Source organism: Garra rufa, chromosome 15 (genome assembly GCF_049309525.1).
Source record: "Garra rufa chromosome 15, GarRuf1.0, whole genome shotgun sequence".
NCBI classification, from domain to species: domain Eukaryota; kingdom Metazoa; phylum Chordata; class Actinopteri; order Cypriniformes; family Cyprinidae; genus Garra; species Garra rufa.
In genome coordinates this window covers 31,793,029-31,817,131 of record NC_133375.1, presented here as the reverse complement: position 1 = coordinate 31,817,131, position 24,103 = coordinate 31,793,029, and the positions used below count along the sequence as shown (strand labels likewise).

Sequence of the window (24,103 nt, the reverse complement as noted above, 5' to 3'; positions counted from 1 at the left end):
AGAATGATCGCCACCATTATATAAAAGCCAATAATGGGATTAGGAGTGAAGACAACACCTGCCGTGCATGACCAACTGCTGCCTTAATGTAGACTGGCCATTGCACACACACACACACACACACACACACACACACACACACACACACACACACACACACACACACACACACACACACACACACACACACACACACACACACACACACACACACACACACACACACACACATGTTGGGTTTACATGTTTTATGGGGACATTCCATAGGCGTAATGGTTTTTATACTGTACAAACCGTACTTTCTATTGCCCTACACCTACCCGACACCTAAACCTAGCCCTCACAGGAGATTGTGCACACTTTTACTTCCTCAAAAAAACTCATTGTGCATGATTTATAAGCCTGTTTCCTCATGGGGACCTGAGAAATGTCCCCACAAGGTCAAAATCTACTGGTATTCCTATCCTTGTGGGGACATTTGGTCCCCACAACGTAATGAATACCAGGTACACACACACACACACACACACACACACACACACACACACACACACACACACACACACACACACAGTTGTTTTACAATTCACTTCTGTACACGTTTACATTAATTGTGTAAAATTCATTATGACAGTATGATGAAATAATATATTTATAAGTGACCCAGGACCACAAAACCAGTCATAAGGGTAATATTTTTTAAATTAAGTTTATACATCACCCGAAAGGTGAATAAAAGCTTTCCATTGATGTATGGTTTGTTAGGATAGGGCTTTTCAAAAATCTGGAATATTGAGAAAATCGCCTTTAAAGTTGTCCAAATGAAGTTCTTAGCAATGCATATTACTAATCAAAAATTAGGTTTTGATATATTTACGGCAGGAAATGTAGAAATCATTCTAATATGCTGATTTGGTACTCAAGAAACATTTATTATTAATTATTATTATTATTTTTGTGGAAACCATGACACATTTTTTTAGGCTTGAATAGAAAGTTTAAAAAGAACAGCATTTATTTGAAGTCTTTCCTGATACTTCCTTGCTGAATAAAAAATAATAAAAATGAAATAATAATAATAATAATCTTACTGACTCCAAATAATTGAAATGATAGTGTATATAAATACACATTTATGTATTTATGACATTTAAAAATAACAATAATAAAGTAAGAAAACAATAAAGTAGTATTTTTAAAGTTTTTTTAAAATATGTTTCTGATGCTCAAGGCTGAATTGTTTGATCAAAAATCCAGAAGAAACAGTAATATTGTGAAATATTATTTCAGTGTAAAATAACTATTTTCTATGTGAGTATATTTTAAAAAGTAATTTATTCCTGTGATAAAAAAGCTGAATTTTCAGCATCATTACTTCAGTCTTCAGTGTCACATGATTATTCAAAAATCATTCTAATATGCTGATTTATGTTGAATGTTGACAGTTGTGCTGCTTAATATTTAGTTGGAACGTTCTTTAATAAATATAAAGTTAAAAAGAACAACATTTATTTAAAATAGAAATTTTTGTAACAATATAAACCACCATTTAAAAGTTTGTGGTCAGTAATTTTTTGTTAATTTTTTGAAGGGAATGAATACTTTTATTCACCAAGGATGTGTGAAATTGATAGCACATACTTATATTGTTAGAAAAGTAATGTTCACAATATTGATAATAAAAGTAATAAATCAGCATATTAGAATGATTTCTGAAGGATCATGTGACACTGAAGACTGGAGTAATGGCTAATAAAAATTCATCTTTGTATCACAGGAATAAATCATATTTTAAAATATATTAAAATAGAATACCATAACTTCAAACTGTAATAATATTTCACAATATCAGTTTTTTCTGTGTTTTTAATCAAGTAAATGCAGCCTTGTTGAGCATAAGAGACTTCTTTTTTAAAAAAACGTAAAAATCTATTTTAATGTAAATGTAAATATAAATATAATATAACTTCAAACAGTATATTATGTGGATGATTGTTTGTTTCAGCTGACCTGTAGTTTCCCAGGTAAACGCCGTCAGGGTTGAGCATGGGAACGATCTTAAAGATCACATGATCTCGCAGGACCTGAGCGATGGGATGCTGGCTGACCAGAAAGTCGATGACACCTGTAGTAAAAGACAAATACACGCAATAAAGTACAACGCTTGACACGCAAAAGAAGTTCATCATTTCAAATTGATTTTAAAAGACAAAATAATAATTGGACCAGCAAATGGCATTAAAACATCAAAGGAGGATATCAGAGTCACACATCTCTAGTCAATACAAATGAAATAGACCAGACAGCAGAATGAAAGAGAGAGATTTATACAGCTGAGAAACAAAGATCATACTCATTAGAGCAACAAAATGAGAAAGAGACACAGACAGAGGACAGACGGAGAGAATGGCAGCGAGTGAGGCATGTCGATAGTGGCGGTCACTAGTTGTCTTTCCATTTGCCCTGTACTGAGAGCGAATAATTGACAGGTAAACAAGAAGCATAGAAAGAAAAAGCAGGAGTGTGTGTGTGTATGTGAGAGAGGGCAGACCCCATCTCATTCCCCCATCTTCCTCAACCCCTCACCCACTCTGTCCTGCTCATTAGTGCTAATGGAGGCATAACAAGCTCTCTAATTGAGTCAATGTGGCACAGAGGCAGGCCACACTGCTATGCTATCTAATTGCTTGAAGTTTCTATATTTATTCATGCATATCCACATGTGTGTGTGTTATTAAGGTGGCAGGGCAGGTGACTTTGAAGCTTCGTACTGACCAAACTTCAGTTAAGCATAAAAGCCCTCTTCAGAATTACAACAAGGCCGAACTCAATAATTAGCTGCATGAAGATTTGAGCTAAGACGAACCACTACTAACCACATCAACTGAAGGCCCTAAATCATTTAGATGTACACAGTATAGACTGACTGTGTTGTTTTCAGTGGCAAGCTATAATGCAGGATGACAGATGGGAGAAGTCATGCAGATACATACAAATATAATATCATTATATAATAGACAGTACATCTGCAAGCAACATTATGGGAGCCTGTTATATCAAGGAATTACCAAATAAAAAAAAAAGTAATTGCAACTTTTCATCTCACAATTCTGACTTTTTTCTGGCAATTACAACTTTACTTTATCTCGTAAATATTATTTTTTTCAGAACTGCAATATAAACTTGCAATTGCGAGTAATAAAGTAATAAAGTCAGAATTGTATATATATATGTGTTTATATACTTTTTTTCAGAATTGTAAGATATAAACTCGCAATTACGAGAAAAAAGTCAGAATTGCTAGCCTTTTTTTCAGAACTGTGAGATATAAAGTCGAAATTGTGAGAAAAAAGGTGAGAATTTTTTGAGAATTGTAAGATATAAAGTCGCAATTGTGATCAATAAAGTAACAACTGTGAGATATAAACTTGCAGTTGTGAGAAAAAAGTCAGGATTGCATGTTTATATATATTTTTTCAGAATGGCAAGATATAAATTGGCAATTGCAAGAAAAAAGTCAGAATCGCAAGATATAAACCCTTAATTGTGAGAAAAAAAAGTCAGAATTACGAGTTTTTGTAATTGTTTTCAGAATTGCGAGATATAAACTCGCAATTGCAAGAACAAAAGTCAGAACTGCGAAATATAAACTCACAATTACGAGAAAAAAGTCAGAATTGCAAGTTTATATTTTTTTTAGAACGGCAAGACATAAACTTGCAATTTCAAGAAAAAAGCCAGAACTGCAAGATATAAAGTCAGAATTGTGATAAATAAAGTCAGAATTGTCAGATATAAACTTGCAGTTGCGAGAAAAAAGTAAAAATTGTGGGTTTTTATAATAGTTTTCAGAATTGAGAGATATAAACACGCAATTGCAAGAACAAAAGACAGAACTGCGAGATATAAACTCACAATTACGAGAAAAAAATCTGAATTGCAAGTTTATAATTTTTTTCAGAACTGCGATATATAAACTCGCAATTGAGAGTTATAAAGTCAGAATTATGAGATATAAACTCGAAATTGCCAGAAAAAAAGTCAGAAATGTGAGTTTAGATTTTTTTTTTCAGAACTGCAACATATAAAGTCACAATTGTGATAAATAAAGTCAGAATTGTCAGATATAAACTTGCAGTTTCGAGAAAAAAGTCAAAATTGCGAGTTTTTATAATAGTTTTCAGAATTGCGAGATATAAACACGCAATTGCAAGAAAAAAGCCAGAATCGCAAGATATAAACTCACAATTGAGAGTTATAAAGTCAGAATTATGAGTTTATATAATTTTTTTTAGAACTGAGAGATATAAACTCGCAATTGTGACTTATAAAGTCATAATTGTGAGATAAAAACTTGCAATTGCAAGAAATAAATTCAGAATTGATAGTTTATATCTTGCAATTTCAGTGAAAAATGACACAAACTCGCAATTCTGACTTTTTTTGTCGCAGGTGCAACTTTTTTATCCTTTTTTCTCAGAATTGCGTGATATAAACTTGCAATTGCGAGCTAAAAAGTCAGCATTACGAGATTTAAACACAATTGTGAGAAAAGTCAGAATTGCAAGATATGAAGTTGCAATTGCTATAAAAAGTCAGAATTGCAAGTTAGTATAATTTTTCTCAAAATTGCGGGATATGAATTCGCAATTGCTAGAAATAAAGTCAGAATTGCAAGTTTATAATCACACAATTCAGAGAAAAAAGTCAGAATTGCAAGATTTAAAATCGCAATTGCAAAAAAAAAGTATGAATTGTGAGATAAAAAGGTTGCAATTACCTTTTCTATTTTTATTCAGTGGCAGAAACTGGCTTCCATACAATATATTTAAACAATTACATTTAATTTGTTTAATAAAATGTCAGAGGTTCTGAGTAAAACTTGTCATATGAGTGGTTCCTAAGGTGTTGCTATGTGGTTGCTAAGTGGTTTTGAGTGTCTTTTAGCATGTTGCTATACAGTTGTTAACACCTGTTAATCAGGGAATGACTATTTTAGGCCAAGGGCTCTAAAATAACACACATATGATACTTTATTTTTATATTTGAAACAATACTGTTCAAAAGTTTAGGGTCAGTAATTCTTTTTTTTTTTAATAATTCAGCAATCAGGAATGTATCAAAAGTGATAGCAAAGACGGTACAAAACATTTTTATTTAAAATAAATGCTGCTCTTTTAAACTTAATTTTCAATAAAGAATCCTAAAGAAGTATTACAATTTTCTAAAAAAAAAATATTATGCAGCACAAGCGTTTTTTAATCAAATCAGCATTTTACAATGATTTCTGAAGACTGTAGTAATGCTGAAAAATCAGCTTTGCCTTTACAGAAATAAATTACATTTTAAATTTAAATAGAAACAATATATATTTGTAAGAATGTTTCAAAATATTTTTTTACTGTATTTAACCAAATAAACGCATTCTTTTTTTCTTCAAGAAAATGTGAGTGGTCCTGAGAAGGTCCAATGCATGTTTTGATTTTAGTTTGGCATTTTGTAATTACCTGGAGATGAAACAAAAACTAGCAGACCACCTTCAGAACTGCAGCAGACTCCCGATAAACAGACAGAGACAGCCGATAATGATTTGACATTAAGCTATGGAAACCTCTAACATAATCCACCCGTGAAAAGACTGCATTGTATCATCATTTGTCAAGGACACTCTCAGGATAGCCACGTCTTTGTATTGTAACCCAAAGTGAAAGCAGACTTTTTCTGTAGAATTGATGTTATTGATGGTATTGCCTTTGAAATCTGGGCATTTTGTCAGACTGTTGTGTCAGCAAGTGTTGTGCTCCATGACAGGTAAGGTCTTTGCATCGCCGGCTTTAAACAGATTTAGGAGTGATGCAGAGAAGGTGAGCTGACACTTCCTCTAATCTGCCGTACACTCCCTGACCTCCTGTTTTTCCGTTCATCCGCTGACCTTCGCTTGCAGCGGAGCCCAGCGGTGCACAGAACTTAAAGTACAAAAGGAAAAGCGTTCTGATGAAACGCAGAGGCCCACCAGGGCCAACCGTCCTTAATGTTGGTCAGTGTTTTGTATTTCAGCAGATTACAGGATCTCAGGACATCATCGGTCTGTGTATGCGTGTGTCGAGACGAGACAAGGTCTTACCCTGACAGATGAAGGAAGCAGGTGATTCTCCAGGGTGAACGCGGGCTGTGAGAAACACCACCCGCTTTTCTCGCTCTTGGTTCAGATGGGCTGAAACACACACACAAACGCAGAAAGGTTACTCTCAGCAGGTAGGGGTCTTGGCAGGACAGTGTATGTATGGTCAGGAGCCATATGTCTGGGCCCTGGAGTTTCAGACCTCAGACATGCAGCAGGAAACCCAGTATGACAGGACAGGAGTGATAGGAAATGTCAGAGCTAATGAAGACTCCACAGGAGGACAAAACACAATGAGCTGCTGATCGCAAGAGCAGGAGAAAAACATCTTGTGGCTGGCGAATGTACATGGATCCTCAAGCGCCTACATCTTTTCAATTAAGACTTTAACTACACCAAATTAATATCAAATTAATAAAAGCGACCACCCTGAAGTCTCTGTGATGAGGTCTAATGTTCTAGACCTCTTTCAGTGTTCATTTATTGTGTTTTTTCAGCAGTTTCAAGCAAAAATCAAAAGCTGGATTGCTTGGAAAATGAATAGCACTTTCTTCACTAAGCTTTATTATTTGAGGCATATACAAACATTGCAGGATGACTTGTGTGCCAAAGTTGCTCGAATCCCTAACTGTAAATATGAGTAATATTCATAAAGATCCGTTCCTTAGCATATACCACTAATTAGCATTTATTTCAGACAATATGTACTTAATATTTACTAAAAACAGAAGTTCATTATCCATCCCCATCCACACAGCCTATTTATGTAAATTAAACTGCATAAATGGGTCATTCAGAAACAGCCATTAAAAGTTATTAAAGACAGTAAGAAACATACCGTTATGTAGAGGTTGGCCAATCGTAATAGAGTTCATTTATTTATAGAACTCTTAAAGTTACAGCAAATAGCCTGTTTAATCCAAACAGTCAGAGATGGCGGTAAAATGTTCATGTAAATCTAACTTATAAATTGTTTTGGTTGGCAAAAACCTGGAAAACATCATAAGCAGGCTTTAGTAAAAATATTTAATGCTACAGAAATAAAGAATATGACCCTTTGAAATGTTTTGACCATTTAAAAATTTTCTGGCAGATAGAAATGTTAAGGTCACCGTGTTTAAATGAATTCAGTGCTGTCAATAGATAGCTGTACGTTAACTATAATGAATCCCAACAGTATTTAGAAACAGTATTTTTTATGTTTTAAAACTTGTTTTTTTTCTTCATATTTTCAAGTCCACTTATTAGTAGCGCTGGCACTAACAATTATTTTAGTAATCAAGTAATCGTTCGATTATTCTGACGATTAATTGAGTAATTGGATAAAATTTTGTGGTATTAAAAATAGACCTAAGTGAACAATAGACTTTAGAATTACTTAAAATACATATATAATAGTATATATATATATAATATATATATAATATATAATGAGGCAATGGTAATTGGTTCAGATAAAATATCAAAACCAAGTAATCATATGGTTTTATTGATCAAAACAGTTAAAACACGTAATATACTAAAACAATATAAATCTGCTTGCAGTGGGCGCCAATGGCCTGAAGGTAATGATTTACCTTAAAAAATCTGATAGAATGGTGCACATTGTTACCAGATGAACATTATAAGCAACTCACTCTTTTTTTTGAGATGTTTGAGATGGTCCACGCATATAAATGACAACTGTTTGTGTGGAGCAGCATTTACTGTGAATGGAGACGCTCTAAGATGCATGCAATGTACATGCTTATAAATAAATTGCATATTAAACCTGCAGTGCATATACAGTATGTATTGAACTGAATCGCAGCCTTTGTGACTTCACAATGGCACTATGCTTTATTATGATTGTAAAATGGTTTGAATACTTCGTCCAACCTTAGAAAATGGTCTAATAATGAAGTTTTGGCCCCTTCTAAGTTTTTGGTAGATAGGATTTTAAGGTTACTGTGTTTTTAAATGAATTCCATGCTAGATACTTCATCATGGATGGAATAATAACTCCAAGATCTGTTTCCAGATATTTCGTCCTTCTTCTCCTCTTTTACAATCTCCAAAATGATACAGAGAGGAATTTAATGCAGAGCAAATCAAATCAGTCCCTCTTTGTGAGCGATGCCAGTTGGGAATGGAATGGGAATACCATTCAAGTTAATGAAAAGAAAGGCTGGACGAATGCAAAAGGACTGCCAACAAAAGCTCCTCTTTAAAAGTCTGATGCGCTTCCAGGCAGAGAAGCGAGCACATTTTAGTCTCAGAGCACTCCGTTCCTTCAGGCGGGACGCTACACGGGAACGTGCACGATGGGTAATTCGTTCGGCCTTCACGGTTTTCTCTTATCGGTTTGTGCCGTGGGTTGTCCAAACAGGTACTTTTTCTAGCAAGGAAATCACATAATGACCAAGAACTAACACCTGTAGGGAGAAGCACAAGCACACATACACACATGCTTGCAGTATATAAGGCCACTGTTATTATATTCTATTCATTTTTAAAGGACACACTGATAACTAAAAATGCTAAACTGGTTCTATTCAATTCAGAAGTTATGCATCAAGATGAAAAACGGACATGGAATGACAAATCATGCACCACCGCCTTATGTGTCTGTTTGAGTCAGGGAAATATCATAGAATTAATAAGGCACAAACGCACATGCGTGCTGATGCCTCAGCAGTCTGAGGAATAGCAGAACACAGGTCAATCCTCAAAGATATCCTCCTCACTTCCAGACTTGACCACGAATGAAACATTAAAATATCCAAATGCATTATTCAGCAGGCTCCTTGAATATTATATCCATCCATCACTAGCTGTAAAGACAAGCACGGCCTAATACATTATGTCTATGGTGACTCGGGCTCCCGTGGGGCCGTCTTTAAGTCTGTAAGGGATTGCGAAGGCTGAAGGGAAATGATTAGAACTGTACCTGAGATCATTGTGCCAGTTTTGCTCTTAAAGCAGTTCAAGGAAGCCTGTCGTCTCAAAGGCGGCTTTTACCAGGAGCAAGAGGGATTGGATTTATAAAAATCTACTGTGGTAACAACAGCTTCTGCCAAAGTACAGTTATTGCTACTACAAGAAAAATGTGGTAAATTCACCACCACTTTCATCACTAAAAGAAATGCTATATTGCTTCAGTCCTGAATGCTGACTGGTCAATAAAGTGTTCCAGGTAGATACAGTATTACATAATATCCCTGCACACCGCCACAGGGCTTTCAAACTTTTTGATGCCACAGACCTCAAATATTATTACAAAGGACCCCCTTCCTAAAATACAAAAGGTAGCTTCATATCGTAGCAAGACAGAATGTATAGTGTAAAAAAATGTCAAATAATAAATGTTTGGAAAATATGTTTCTACTGAGCTGATACTGTATTTTTTCACAACTCAACTGTGGTTGTCAATATAATAAAATAATTGTGATTAATCTCATCTCAGATTTCCAACTAGTATTTAGAAAACAGAATGAAACAGTATTTATTATTGCATTTTTCCTTTTATACAGAAATGTTCATTATAATATATACATGTTTTATCATCTTGTTTTAAACTTTTCACTGTCCCCAACACTTCCCCTGCCATAAGGACATGTTGATTTAATTTGAATATGCCTAAAAATAATGTTTTAATGATATTTAATCTACTACTACTAACAATAATAATATTTAGCATTAATAATATTAATTGTCATAAATATTTTTATGTTGCATATAGCACAGCACATTTTATATTGTAAGTATTGTTGTATAATCATTTAATATGAAATTATATTATGATGTTACAGTAGTATTATTACAGTACTATTGGTATATAGTTGTTAAACTATGAAGTGGAAACTATGTAGGGTCCTATGATTTCTGCAATGCGGAAAGTGCAGAATCTAGTCATAAAAACTAAATTTACTGCATAATGCGGAATGTCTTTGATGATGATGATGATGATAAATTTTATTTATAGTGCACTATACAGTCGTGGCCAAAAGTTTTGAGAATGACACAAATATTAGTTTTCACAAAGTTTGCTGCTAAACTGCTTTTAGATCTTTGTTTCAGTTGTTTCTGTGATACAAATATAATTACAAGCACTTCATACGTTTCAAAGGCTTTTATCGACAATTACATGAGCAAAGAGTCAGTATTTGCAGTGTTGTCCCTTCTTTTTCAGGACCTCTGCAATTCGAATGGGCATGCTCTCAATCAACTTCTGGGCCAAATCCTGACTGATAGCAACCCATTCTTTCATAATCACTTCTTGGAGTTTGTCAGAATTAGTGGGTTTTTGTTTGTCCACCCGCCTCTTGAGGATTGACCACAAGTTCTCAATGGGATTAAGATCTGGGGAGTTTCCAGGCCATGAACCCAAAATTTCAACGTTTTGGTCCCCGAGCCACTTAGTTATCACTTTTGCCTTATGGAAGAAGTTGCTGTTGGAGGGTGTTTTGGTATCATTCTTTATTCATGGCTGTGTTTTTGGGCAAAATTGTGAGTGAGCCCACTGCCTTGGATGAGAAGCAACCCCACACATGAATGGTCTCAGGATGCTTTACTGTTGGCATGACACAGGACTGATGGTAGCGCTCACCTTTTCTTCTCTGGACAAGCCTTTTTCCAGATGCTACAAACAATCGGAAAGAGGCTTCATCGGAGAATATGACTTTGCCTCAGTCCTCAGCAGTCCATTCGCCATACTTTTTTCAGAAGATCAATCTGTCCCTGATGTTTTTTTTTGGAGAGAAGTGGCTTCTTTGCTGCCCTTGTTGACACCAGGCCATCTTCCAAAAGTCTTCGCTTCACTGTGCGTGCAGATGCGCTCACACCTGCCTGCTGCCATTCCTGAGCAAGCTCTGCACTGGTGGCACTCCGATCCTGGAGCTGAATCCTCTTTAGGAGATGATCCTGACGCTTGCTGGACTTTCTTGGACGCCCTGAAGCCTTCTTAACAGTGCAGTGGAAAGTTTATTTCGGGATTAAGTTCATTTTCATTGCAAAGAAGTACTATGCAATTCATCTGATCACTCTTCATAACATTCTGGAGTATATGCAAATTGCTATTATAAAAACTTAAGCAGCAACTTTTCCAATTTCCAATATTTATGAAATTCTCAAAACTTTAGTTATTAATATTTAATGAAACCGTTAAAATACAATCCAGAAAATTAAAGGAAAACAGAATTCGGTAAAAATAAAACTGAATTGGAGGAAAAAAAATTATAGGGCCTTAAAAATGTAAGTTTTGTTAAACTTTTAATAAATTGCTGTTTAATATGGTAAGTTTAATGATTTCAATTAATTAGACATTTAACAATTTGACAATTAAAACTGAAAAAAAAAAAAAAAACGAAATCCAGAAAAATTTCAATGGAAAGAAATTTGGGAAAAAATAAAATGGATTTCATAGGGCCCCGACTATGCCCTCCATAGTACATTTTTGTAAGGGTAGTTACCATCATTTTCCTTTTGTCACTGCACAGGGTGTAGCAGAAAACCCCACTGCAGTGAACAGATGATTATCTGTCATGTAAAGCAACTGTTACCACATGGATGCACGCGAACACACACACATACACCGCCCTCCCATGAGACTGCCTTGTCTTGTATGGCCGGTCAATAATATATCACGGCCTCTCTCGCTGTGTCCTAAACGACTCCGGTGATCGTTGAGCTCATTGCTATGTACACAAGCCTAATATCTTATTGATCTCATCTGAGTTTGTGCTGAGCTGCAGGAAATGCTGATTGCCGCTATGCTACGTTCACCCATATATATTCTAATCTGCTTCCTGGGGGCCTGAAAAACACTTCAGCATGGGCTGCAATCATAAAACATTCGTCGAATTTTACAGGAAAATTTCTCTCGCCGCCTCTCTTCCCCCTCTCTGTCCTTCACCGAGATGGATGGCTTTGCCATTCAGAAGTCTCGGTGGAAAGGCTCGGGCGTTTGCTGGAAATGTGAGCGCTTGCGTTTCAGCAGGCACCGGGTGTGCGGCTCCATCAGTTATAAATCCCACCTCGGGCCCGACCCGCCGCAAACAAGCCAGCGGATGTAAAACAATGCAGCAGCCTGGAGGCAAACGCTGCACTTAGACGTGCGGGACAGATGGGGCGAGCCGCGTGTTTACGTTGTGCCGTGCCTATAGACCTCCTTCCCCATTAAAGCGAACAGCCCTGAAACATTCATTACGAGTCACTTGCAGCCGTTCCATACGGTTCTTTTCGGAATTAATACTCTGTAAGATGTATTTTTAATGTTCATTTGCGTCAGTGTTTTTATCAGCGTTTTCCAGAGGGCCCGCAGCTTAGCAGCGAGCAAACGTTTATCTTTATGTTGAGAACTGCTGCGTGAGCTCTCTTTCTTTTCATTTCTCTCGCTCTCAAAACACAACACAGGAGTCCTTTGACCTGCAGGTGGTGCTAAAGATCAACAACAGGCGTCCAATTCACCACCTCCAACGCTGCAGAAAAAAACTCTTATGAAACAAGACAAATGTGCTTTAGCAATCGGCGAAGTTTTTTCTCCTCCTGTTTCGCTGCATCAGTACTTTTCTTACACTCTGTTTTCCTTTGACACCCGTCATGCATCCTGATGCCTTAATGTATGAACGCTACCTTGACCGATTTCATAACCTCCCCCCTGTTTACCTATAAGGAGCTGGTGGGACATAAACAAGCGCTCTCTCCTATAGACGAGACATGCTCCCAATTAGACCATAAAGCACCAGTAATGGGCTGACTCTTTTAAAAGGACTCCACAGGCCCGCTCTATATCTCCTTTAATGGTGCTGCCGGCCCGGTAGCGATGGGAATCCCTCATCTCACAGAAGATCCCACCACTCCAAATCACAGGAAAGGTCAACAGCCCCGTTCGGCTTCTTCTACTGCTCCCCACTTCCATTAGGAAAGGAATGAAAGGCAGAAGGGAAAACGAGAGCGAGACGGGGGAGAAATTTTTATGTTGACAACCTTGGCTGAGACAACCACCTCAGCATATTTCTCACCTGAGAGCACAAGTCCCCACGTTACCGCCCGACGCGAGGAAATAAAAAAATAAACGCGAGCGTATTATGATCAGCTGCGATAAATATGTAAATGGCGTCAAAAGAAGAGAAGTGTCTTTGACAAAAAGTGAAAAATCTAATGGATTTTGAAGGTTATGCAGATTGTGCAGTTCGGCTTTTCTCCTGTGGTCGACGTGCCACTTTTAATGCAAGCTGATAAGACATGAAAAGGGCCCTGACGTAACACAATTACCTGGGATCTTTAAGAGAGCTGGAACCCGAGCAGATCAAATTCAGCAGAAATGGCAGCTTCGCTCTGTTCAAGACGAGCCGAGTAAGTTTCATCACGCCGGGCTGAGATAGATGACTCAAACATGACAGGCTGCATTTGTTTCTGCTGTCTCCTTTCTCTAGGGTCAGACGACACAGAGTCCAGATCTACTGCTCAATAACCACATGCCCTCCATTATTATTAGCATTACTATAATGACATGCAGAAATGCACAGTTGGGGCCTAAAAGACTGAAAACACCAGTCTAATTTAATATAATTTCTATCATCTTGCACCATTATACTACCATAGTTTTCTGGACATGATGGCACTATGGTAAAATGATGCTTTTTGGATATAAAAGTTTACAAAAAAAACATGGGCATCATACTTTTCCATGATACATATGAAAATTGAAATAAAGTTAATATATATACACTGCCAGACAAAAGTTTTTGAACAGTAAGATTTTTGTCTCTTTTGCTCACCAAGCCTACATTTATTTGATCCAAAGTACAGCGAAAACAGTAAAATTTTGAAATATTTTTACTATTTAAAATAACTGCACTATTTAAAATGTAATTTATTCCTGTGACTTCAAAGCTGAAATTTTAGGTTTCTTTGATGAATAGAAAGTTTAGAAGAACCACATTCATTTGAAATAGAAATATTTTGTAACATTATAAATGTCTTTATCATCACTTTTGATCAATTTAAAGCATCCTTGCTAAATAAAAGTATTAGTTTTTAATACTAAATATACATTTTTAATAATAAAAAAATATACTGACTCCAAGCTTTTGAATGGTATAGGGTATTATGTTAAAAAGCTTTTTATTTCAGATAAATGCTGACCTTTAAAACTTTCTATTCATCAAAGAATCCTGAAAAAAATGTACTCAACTGTTTGAAATATTGATAATAATAAAAAGAAGAAGTAGAAATGTTTCTTGAACAGCAAGTCAGCATTTTAGAATGATTTCTGATGGATTATGTGACTGGAGTACTGATGCTGAAAATGTAGGTTTAATCGCAGGAATGAATTACATTTTAAAATATATTCAAATATAATGAAGTTTTAAATAGTAAAAATACTTCACAATATTACTGCCTTTGCTGTATTTTGGATCACATAAATGCAGGCTTTGTGAGTAAAACAGTAAAAGTTTTAATGTTTTTTAAAGAATTCTGTTCTACTCACAAAGCCCGCATTTATATAAATACATGTATTGTATTGTATTATGTAAATACAAACCTTTATTCTGGATATATATATAGCAAATTATTTCTATGGCCGCCAAAAGAGAGTTTAGAAAATGCCTCATTAGTGGTAGGAGGAATACACAACCTTGGTTCTGTGCCCTCGAACCTTCAACCCCAGTCCGATGAGGGCCTTCTTCCTCCAAAAGCATTCAGTTATTCCGATCGGCACCCGGCACCTTCATGCTGGAGTGAATTAGCATCAGTTTGCAGCAGCAGTGGAATGACACGCTCGCCCGTGTGTGCGTCATATCAGCCGACACGGACTAGCTGTAAATTGTCAGTAGTGTTAAATTTATACAGGGCGCAGGCTGCTGTACAGGGTGCTGGAGCCGAACAGTCATCAACCTCCCTCTTTCTCTCGTTCCCATCTCACTTTATTCTTCAAGGACAGGGCTTTAAAAGAAATAGAGCTTTATGCCTGTGGATTCCTGCCTGTGTACAGGTCAGGTGGAAGCAGAACAGGCAGTACGCGCCGCGTCTCCTCATGGATTTTCTCTAGCCACAAGGTCATAAACCATTTTTCACCCCTGGGCTCCTCAATGCTACTCTCTCACCTAAAAGCATCAGCCTAGCTCTTCAATCTGAGATCTGATTCTATTCAAACGCCACCTCTCTGAAAGAAACCCCTTGAATACATCCATCTCATTCTTTTGCATCGTATTTATCGCCAGCAGCGGGCCAGATCGGGCCGCCACAAAGCCGGACTGTGAAAGGACCGTTTTTGAGTCAAAGTCAAGGGGATAACAGAGGTCAGACCAGAGGAGAAAGGCAAGAGAAAGTGCGTGCCCGGGTCAATAAGCCTCTATACGCGATCCTAAGTCAGATCTGAGCCTGTAAGTGGAAGCTGAAGTGAGCAATCAAGGGCCGGAGAGATTTTGGTTCCCACAATGCACTGTAAGAAGCGAGTCACTCCAGAGGATTACAATGGCATGTTATGACACTGATATCAGACGGAGCTGAAGAGAGATGGAGAGACAGCAAAACTCAGCATGTAAATACAACTCTGAACCCTCTTAAGCCCCGTAGATGGTCCGGAGGGATAAAAGCACTGAGCGCGGGGTGATTAGAGATCGATTTAGCGCAATCAAGAACCCCCTCTCTCGCTCACGCTCATCTCTGTGAAATGGAGAGATCTCTGTTCTCGACAATTTCACGACAATTGAGGTTGAGAGAGGTGGAGGAAGTGTCAGTCGAAAGGCTAGAAAAAGACAAAGAAAGAGAATCAAGCAGCAAGAGAAAGAAAAATAGTCATTTAGTGGGTGGTCATTGCACGTTGCTTGTTTTAGTCAAACAAAGAACTTCACAAGATCTGTGTTGCAGAAACGGCTAATTAGGTTAATAATTAGGTTAAAAAGGAAAGGTCAACCTGCGATCTGGACCCCCTGGCAGAGATGGAGGACTTTGAGAGTGAGTCATTCAAACAGAGTGGAAAGGAAAAAATGGAACACTTCAAAGGGAAAATTCAGCCAAAAATGAAAATTACTCACCTCATGTCGTTCCAAACCTTAAAGACCTTTCATTTTCTGAACACAAATTAAGATACTTTTTATTGAATCTGATAGCTTTCTGACAATGCATAGACAGTAGGGATGTAACGTTATTATCAATATCGTGGTATCGTCTCGATATCATTGTGGTCACATATGAAACCATAGGTCTTCCGGGCAAAAAGTGTCATTTTTTAAATATATTTAAACTTATTCTAACATAAAAGGTGTTTAAAGTTGTGTTTTGGGCCATTATGCTTTGGCACAGCATCTGACACATCAACCAAAAGCACAATATTCCTGATAGCACACGTACATCACAGAGATGTCTATTTGACGCCTGCAAGACGTATTTATTAGATTGTTTGCTCATCTGCAATACGTCTATGACGATTCATATCAGATGTCAAATAGACATTAATTAGATGTCTTTAAGATGTTTATAATTTAGAAAATGTATGTAAAACTGACATCTTACAGACATCTGTCAGATGTTTGTACACAGCAGATGCTTTCCAGATCAAGTGATCTTTAACAGACATCTTGTAGATGTATGTGTGCTATCTGGGATGGCTTAATCCCTTCAATAAGGAGAAACTTCCTGTGTGTTTCAAAGCGAAGCGCACTTCGCTCAGGCAATCAGCTTGTGATCTGGTGTTTTCCGCACCTCAGAGCAGCTCAGTTCACAGTGAATGCAGTGAATTTAGCACGCATTTGGGAATGCAATGGCCATTTTTGCGGCAGATGATTACAACATTTCACTAGATGTGTTTTTGTAAGCCTGTTTTCACTGAAGCTGGAGTTTTCCTTCAAAATAAAAGCTCCAACGCCGTTTCCGTCAAAATAAAAGCTTAAAAGTGCAGTATGAATTGCTGACAAAATTCAAAATATCTCTTTTAGGTGTAGAAATTTGTAAAGTATTATAATTTCCCTACTTGTTTATAGCAAAAATAATATACCTATGAACTATTTATTTTCATTTATTTTATAGTGCAATTGTTTTACAATGTATGGCTATTACTGTCAAAATTGTTATTGTTATTATTATTATTATTATTATTATTATTATTTTCTAATTAGTTTGGCCTCCTAAAACACCAGTGTAAATGTAATTTAGACTGAGACAGTATACCACAAATAAGAAGAGGGCTGAGTCCCTTTTAAAGTTCAGGTACAAGTCATTTTTTTATGACTTTAGTTTTCTTAATTAAAAACATGGGTTGGAGCTCTAAATTTTGAACTCTCAAAATACATTAGAATAATTTAACTTTAAATTGTAAAAATATTTCCAAGTCTTCATTTGTCATTTTATTTTATTTTTTTAAATATTGAAATAAATATCATATCATGGACTTCATAATGAGATATTATCATATTGTGAGATTTTGATATCATTTGGTAGTAACATCATTAAAATAGTCCATGTGACATTAATGGTTCAACTGCAATTTTAAGAAGCAACAAGAATACTTTTTTGTGCAAAAAAAGTAGTTGTGTTGCTGTTCATGCAGGGTCAGAGATCTCTCGGATTTCATCCAAAATATCTTAATTTGTTTTCCAAAAATGAATGCAGGGTTTCTTGTGGGTTTAGAATAACAAAATTAAAAATTTTGTTCGAACTATCCCTTTAAAATGTATGAATGTCATTGCATTGAAATGCAAAGTAATTTTGCATCCTGTTTAACTCAATTGTAATTTACAAGACATTATCAATTCAATTCTAAATGGTGCACAACATCCATTATACATCCACAAAAACACACTTGGTTAGTAAAAGTAGTCTTTTGGTTTGAAATTCTATCTAATGCATTGACATTCATACATTTTAAGTGAGGCGTAAGTGTCTAAATACATTTTAGGGCAAGTATATATGGAAATATAATTGACAGAAAGAGACTTGATGATTGTGGCTCCGAAACGTCCTTTGGCATCAACTGACAAATGCAATACCATCTTTCTATCCTTTTAACATATGAGCTTTCACAGATGACAGACCATGTGAAATTGGGACTTGAAAAAAGAAAGAAGAAAGAAAACAGAAAACAGCGAGCTGCCTCTTGACATTAAGGAGAATAACAAGAGAGAAAGAGAGAGACAGACAGACAGAGAGGGAGAAATCTGTCATGCTTAAAGCCCTTTTGCCAAATTGCTCGCCCTCGATTTGGCAGCATTGGTCATAGTCTCCCTCCGCTCTCCCCGACTCCTGCCTCGTCCCTTCAAAACAGAAAAAAAAGGTGGAGAGAGAAGAAAGAAGAGATGCTGGTCTGTGCTCTGAACGACAGGGAATCAGAGAGAGGCAATAATGGTTTTTTTTGAAGAATGCACGACTGAACTTTATGGCTGCCTTGCTTGAAAGGACGATTTACAAACAAGAAGAAAAAAGCAGCGGTGATTTCTTTGGGATATGCCCCTAGCTGTGCCGCCCCCTCCATATGTGACAGTGGGGGTAGAAGGGCGTGTGGGGGGAACCGCTCGCCACTTGACAGCCAACCACTGCTACCGTGGAAACAAGTCTGGTGCTGCCGTGGAAACAGGCCTAGATCGAAACAAGCATTGAGCAACCACAAAGGTAAACCTAGCATGAGATTCAAGAACCTTTTAAAGGATGCAAGAGAGAGAGAGAATGAAGGTAAGGTATAATATAGACAATCCTCAAGATGCATCACTTCCTTTGACATGTGTACAATAACTCAAAATTTTTGCATGAGCAGCCTAAAGTCTGGCCATTATTGTAGTTTATTTCACAAACCAACCAGTTAGTCACTATAAATTCTACTTAAAAAAAATGGATGGGAACCATAAAACGATTCTGGTGCCAGTTTCTCTTAATGATTGCAGTTCCTTAACAATCCTATAAGTGATTCTTTTAGTACTTTAAAAAAAACATATTTATATTAAATATTATTATTGAAAATTACAATAAAATTATTACTATTGTTATTGTTATCATTATCATCCGATAATATACAGTGCACAGCATAAATGAGTACACCCCTCTAAAACTTAACAAATTGAGCAATTACTCTTCACTTGAAAGACATATTAGGATACTTTGGAGATATAATGTTCCAACAGGCCTGCTTGATCAATTACCAAAGAAGAATGTTAAAATTATTTAGCAAATTAAGATTTTCCTGTCAAAGTGATAAAATGTTGCGTTGCAAAAATGAGTACACCCTCCTGAAAATTACTAAATAAAACAAAAAACAAAAAACAAAAGTGTAGGTTTAAAGCTATTTTTGATCAACCGGTAAGTATACTGAACCAAAACTTTTAAAGACAAGTAATTTCCTGACAGTTAAAGGCGTTTTATAGCCTACTGAATCATACCCAGACTTAATGCTGTCAACAATGAAACCACTTGGGAGAGAACTGCCAGGTTACTTATTTCTTAGCAGAAAAGAGGACAGTGGTACAAGAGGAATACCAAATTATTGTTTTAAGTGTGAAAATATAGCAAAAGTAGCACTGACATTCAAAAACAATGGACTTGTGACACACCTCCTGAAATAACCAGGTCTTCACTTTAAGTTTTCATTTAATGATGAGTGAATTTTTGCTACAAAATGAGGCGGAGAAATACCATGTAAGAGTATCAGAGCCGGCAAAAGCTATGAAAAGAGTGACACTTTATCTCACAGAGTACGAAGCAGCCTGCAGAAGTGACATGCATGGTTATTGTCACCACTAGAATTACCTACTGTAGCCAAAGCACAGTAAACTCATTTAACCTTTTAAAAGGCCCATATTTACAAAATATAGACTTCTGGGAATCCATACTCTGGTGTCAAGGGACCAAGTCAATCATTTCGGATCCAAAAGCATCCAAAATGTTCTGGTGTTGCTACAGGAGTACAGCGAGAAGTGCCTGGTACCTACAGTGACGTTCAGTGGTAGTAAAGCCCTTCTACAGGGATGTATGAGTGCTGAAGGTGTGAGGGAGCTGTGCTTTATCAGTGCTGGCATGAATTCACACACTACTGTGTGATGTAATACAAAAAACTGAAACTGCAGATGCTACCCTCCCCTCATTCCCTGCATTATTGGGCATTTTTTTCAGCATGACAATGAGGATATTTATTCTCCCAAGGTCAAAATCCTTCAGTGGACATGTATTTCACTCAGTATTAACACTCTTGAGCAGCTGTGGGGGATTCTGTAGAGACGAGCTAAGCAAAACTCCAAAAATTAAAAAAATTAAAGACCAGGGCATTTAAGGAGGTCATTCTCCAGGAGTTAAACAGGACAGATGTGAAAATTTGCCATGAATTTGTACACTCAGTGCCAAGAAGGGTCAGAGCAGTATACTTAATGTTTTGGAGGACATATTAAGTACTATATTATACATTTGCTGAATTACATATAGGGTGTACTCATTTCTGCAATCCATTATTTAAACAAAATGGGCAAATTTACTTATATTACAGGAAATATTGGCATATATTTTGTTGTTTTTATTAAGTATATGTTTAATACATTTAAACATTGCCATCTTTCCATGAATTATATTAGTGATCATTAAGAAAATACATGTTTTATATATATTAAGAGGGGGTGTACTCATTTATGCTGTGCACTGTATTAAACTAAACTATTCTCTTAATGATTCCAGTTCCTTAATGATTCCATTAATGATCCTTTTAAACTTTTTTGAGTTTATATGACACAATTTTGAATTTCACGTTTATATCTCACAATTGTGACTTTTTTTCTCAGAATTACAAGTTTATATCATGCAATTCTGAGAAAAAAGTTACAATTGCAAGATTAGAATTCAAGCCAGAATTGCATGATATAAACTTGTAATTCTGAGAAAAAAAGTCATAATCTTAATTGTAGACATAAGACAATTTTTTTTCCTCAGAATTACAAGTTTATCTCGCAATTCTGGCTATAACTCATTATTGAATTTATATTTTACAGCAAGTTAGAATTGCAAGTTTATATCTTACAATTGTGACTTTTTCTCTTTAGAATGACAAGTTTTTATCTCGCAATTATGAGTTAATATCTTACAATTATGAGGAAAAATTTAAAATTGCAAGTTTGTATCACGCAATTCTGAGAAAAACAGTCAGAATTGCATATTTTTATAAATTCTGAGAAAAAAAGTCAGAATTGCAAGTTTGTGTCAATTCTGAGAAAAAAGTCAGAACTGCAGATTTTGTAACCATTTTGAGAAAACAAGTCAGAATTGCAAGTTTATATCACGCAATTCTGAGAAAAAAAGACAGTTTGTACCACAAAATTCTGAAAATATGTCAGAATTGCAAGTTTATATCTCAATTCTGGCTATAACCAAAGTCCCTTTAAGGCAAGTCATGTCACTCGGCGGCCATCTTTGAAACGCTACTTGGGCAGGCAAGTGCAGCTCCTATCTCTTTGAATGGGGAAACATCAAATTCTACAAAACTATTCACCAAACTTACGATTAAATTTCATATTTTAAATCTCCAATGAAATCCAACAAGAACTGCCTCATAAATATGGTTCCTTGTGCTCCAATAACGTTAAAAAAACGCTTATTTTTCCGGCTAAATGAGCCAGTACGCATGCGCAGTACTGAGCGCACGTCTTAGAGCGCCGACTGTTTCTATAGCAACCGGGACTTCTAACTGCAGCTGCAGTGATGCGCTGACTTTACTAATCAACGATTGGCTCTTTCACTAAGAAGGCGGGGCTTCGCGGCCACAATGAACGTTGCATTTTTCCCCATTCAAAACTATACGAGTGACATGTCTTGGGTATTCTATAGTCTTTGCTATAACTCACAATTGTGAGTTTATATCTTATAATTCTGAGAAAGTCAGAATTGCATATTTTTATAAATCCTGAGAAAAAAGATCAGAACTGCATATTTTTATGAATTCTGAGAAAAAAGTCAGAATTGCAAGTTTGTATCATGCAATTCTGAGAAAAAAAAAGACAGAATTGTAAAGTTTGCACCACAAAATTCTGAAAATAAGTCAGAATTGCAAGTTTATACCTCGCAATTCTGGCTATAACTCACAATTGTGAGTTTATATCTTACAATTCTGAGAAAAAAAGTCAGAATTGCAATTTTGTATCACACAATTCTGAGAAAAAAAGTCAGAATTGCAAATTTGTATCATGCAATTCTAAAAAAAGTCAAAATTGCAAGTTTATATCTCACAATCGTGACTTTTTTCTTTAGAATTATCACATATCTTACAATTCTGAGAAAAAAAAGTCAGAATTGCAAGTTTGTATCATGCAATTCTGAGAAAAAAGTCACAATTATCGCAATCATTTATTTATTTTTGAGATTTATTTCTCCATATTGCCATACAGACTACCAGACAGTAACTACACTGATTTAAATCTCACAGGTTATGTGCACAATTCACACCGCTTGTGCTGTATGGTTCTGATTCACTAAAAGACCTGGTTTATAGGAGTCATTGGTTCAGGAGTCGGTTAGCACTGGTTGCATTGTATGACTCTGATCCACAAAGAGAACCGATTTGTAAGAGTCATTCTACTGGACTTGCAGCGCTGTTGAATATGTATTGCAAAACACTCTCAGAGTATTATAGTATGATATTTCCTCTGTGTTGGCTGTGTTTTTTTTTTAGCTGGTGATATCAGACAGCTCATGCCATTTTAGTGTGCAATATATGCACCAGACGGTCAGTGAACAAACTGTGGGCGGTCTGTGGGCGTCCGGTCTGAGACTATGTAGGACATAACTAACATTGTGCATGCAATAACAAACCCCTGCAATCTCAAAAGGTCACTTGGATCATGTCAGGCTCGATACAATTGTACTGAAACATATCTCCGGCTGGGACGAAGCAGGTAATTTTACACACTTCACCCACTCAGATTCCCAAAAAAGCTCAGACTGTAAGCGCAGTTGAAAGAAAGACAGCTTTTTTAATATAGGTTATTAGTTTCCTGCCCCCCATAGAGTTCTAAATAATTTCTGAAAGCAACAAAGTCCAGACAGGAAACCTCTCTCTGCACCCAACTTTATTACGCGGTTACAGCTCGGAGGTTTAATTTCTCTCATGATTTATTTTTTTTGCTCTTATTCCTTCTTTTTTCGTTCCTTTTCTCACTACATAGTGAGATCCCTGACACTCAATTTACAGCCTCACCATCTCTGTCAATCTCAATCTTATACTCTCTAAAAATATATTCACACACAGGCCTCGCTTTTAGCCTGGGGCGGCAATTGTGGATGGCAAACTATTTTCTTGAGAGCTCTCTCTCTCTCTCTCTCTCTCTCTCTCTTCTCTGCTGTCTCACTTGCTGGGTTGTCAGTGGTTTATTGATTAAGCAGTGAGAGAAGAAGGTCTTTCAGATCTCTCTCCACACTAATCAGGAGAGAAGGAGCACTTGTGGATGGAGCACAAACTCAACATGGTCATTTCTCAGATGTCAGTGATCAGAACAAGACAGGACTTTGATAGGAAAACACACATAAACACATATTTGTTTTTCAGTTGCACTGGGGACTTTGCATTGACTTATATTGTCACAATTTATCGATTAAATTTGAGTACTTGATTACAAAAATCTTTGATTGCATTTTGCCCATGCCGATCAACTGGCAAAATACTAGAAGTAACGTATTCCACAGACGAGAATCCATGAAAAGCATTATTAGACCATTTTCTAAGGCTGCACAAATTATTATAACCATTTAAAAATCATAATAAGGCATAGTGCTATTTTGAATTCACAAAGGCTGTGATTTTCAATTAATCAAACAAACCTGGAAAAATTCTACTCATCTGTTTTCAACATAATAATAATAATAAATGTTTTTTGAGCACCAAATCAGAATATTAGAATGATTTCTGAAGGATCATGTGACTGGACTAATGACGCTAAAAATTTAGGTTTGAAATCACAAGAATAAATTACATTTTAAAATATATTCAAATAGAAAACAGTTCTTTAAAATAGTAAAACTATTTTAAAACTGTACTGT

General features: G+C 36.2%; 1 protein-coding gene across 1 annotated transcript in view; it reads right to left on the bottom strand.

Annotated features, from left to right (window-relative positions):
* agbl4 (AGBL carboxypeptidase 4) overlaps positions 1 to 24,103 on the bottom strand; it is a 486,475-nt gene that overhangs the window by 62,978 nt on the left and 399,394 nt on the right. Inside the window, exons 7-8 of the mRNA XM_073818790.1 lie at positions 6,125 to 6,214; positions 2,011 to 2,125 (exon numbers count right to left, since the gene is read on the bottom strand). Coding sequence (XP_073674891.1) covers positions 2,011 to 2,125; positions 6,125 to 6,214 — 205 coding nt within the window. The remainder of the gene's footprint in view (positions 1 to 2,010; positions 2,126 to 6,124; positions 6,215 to 24,103) is intronic.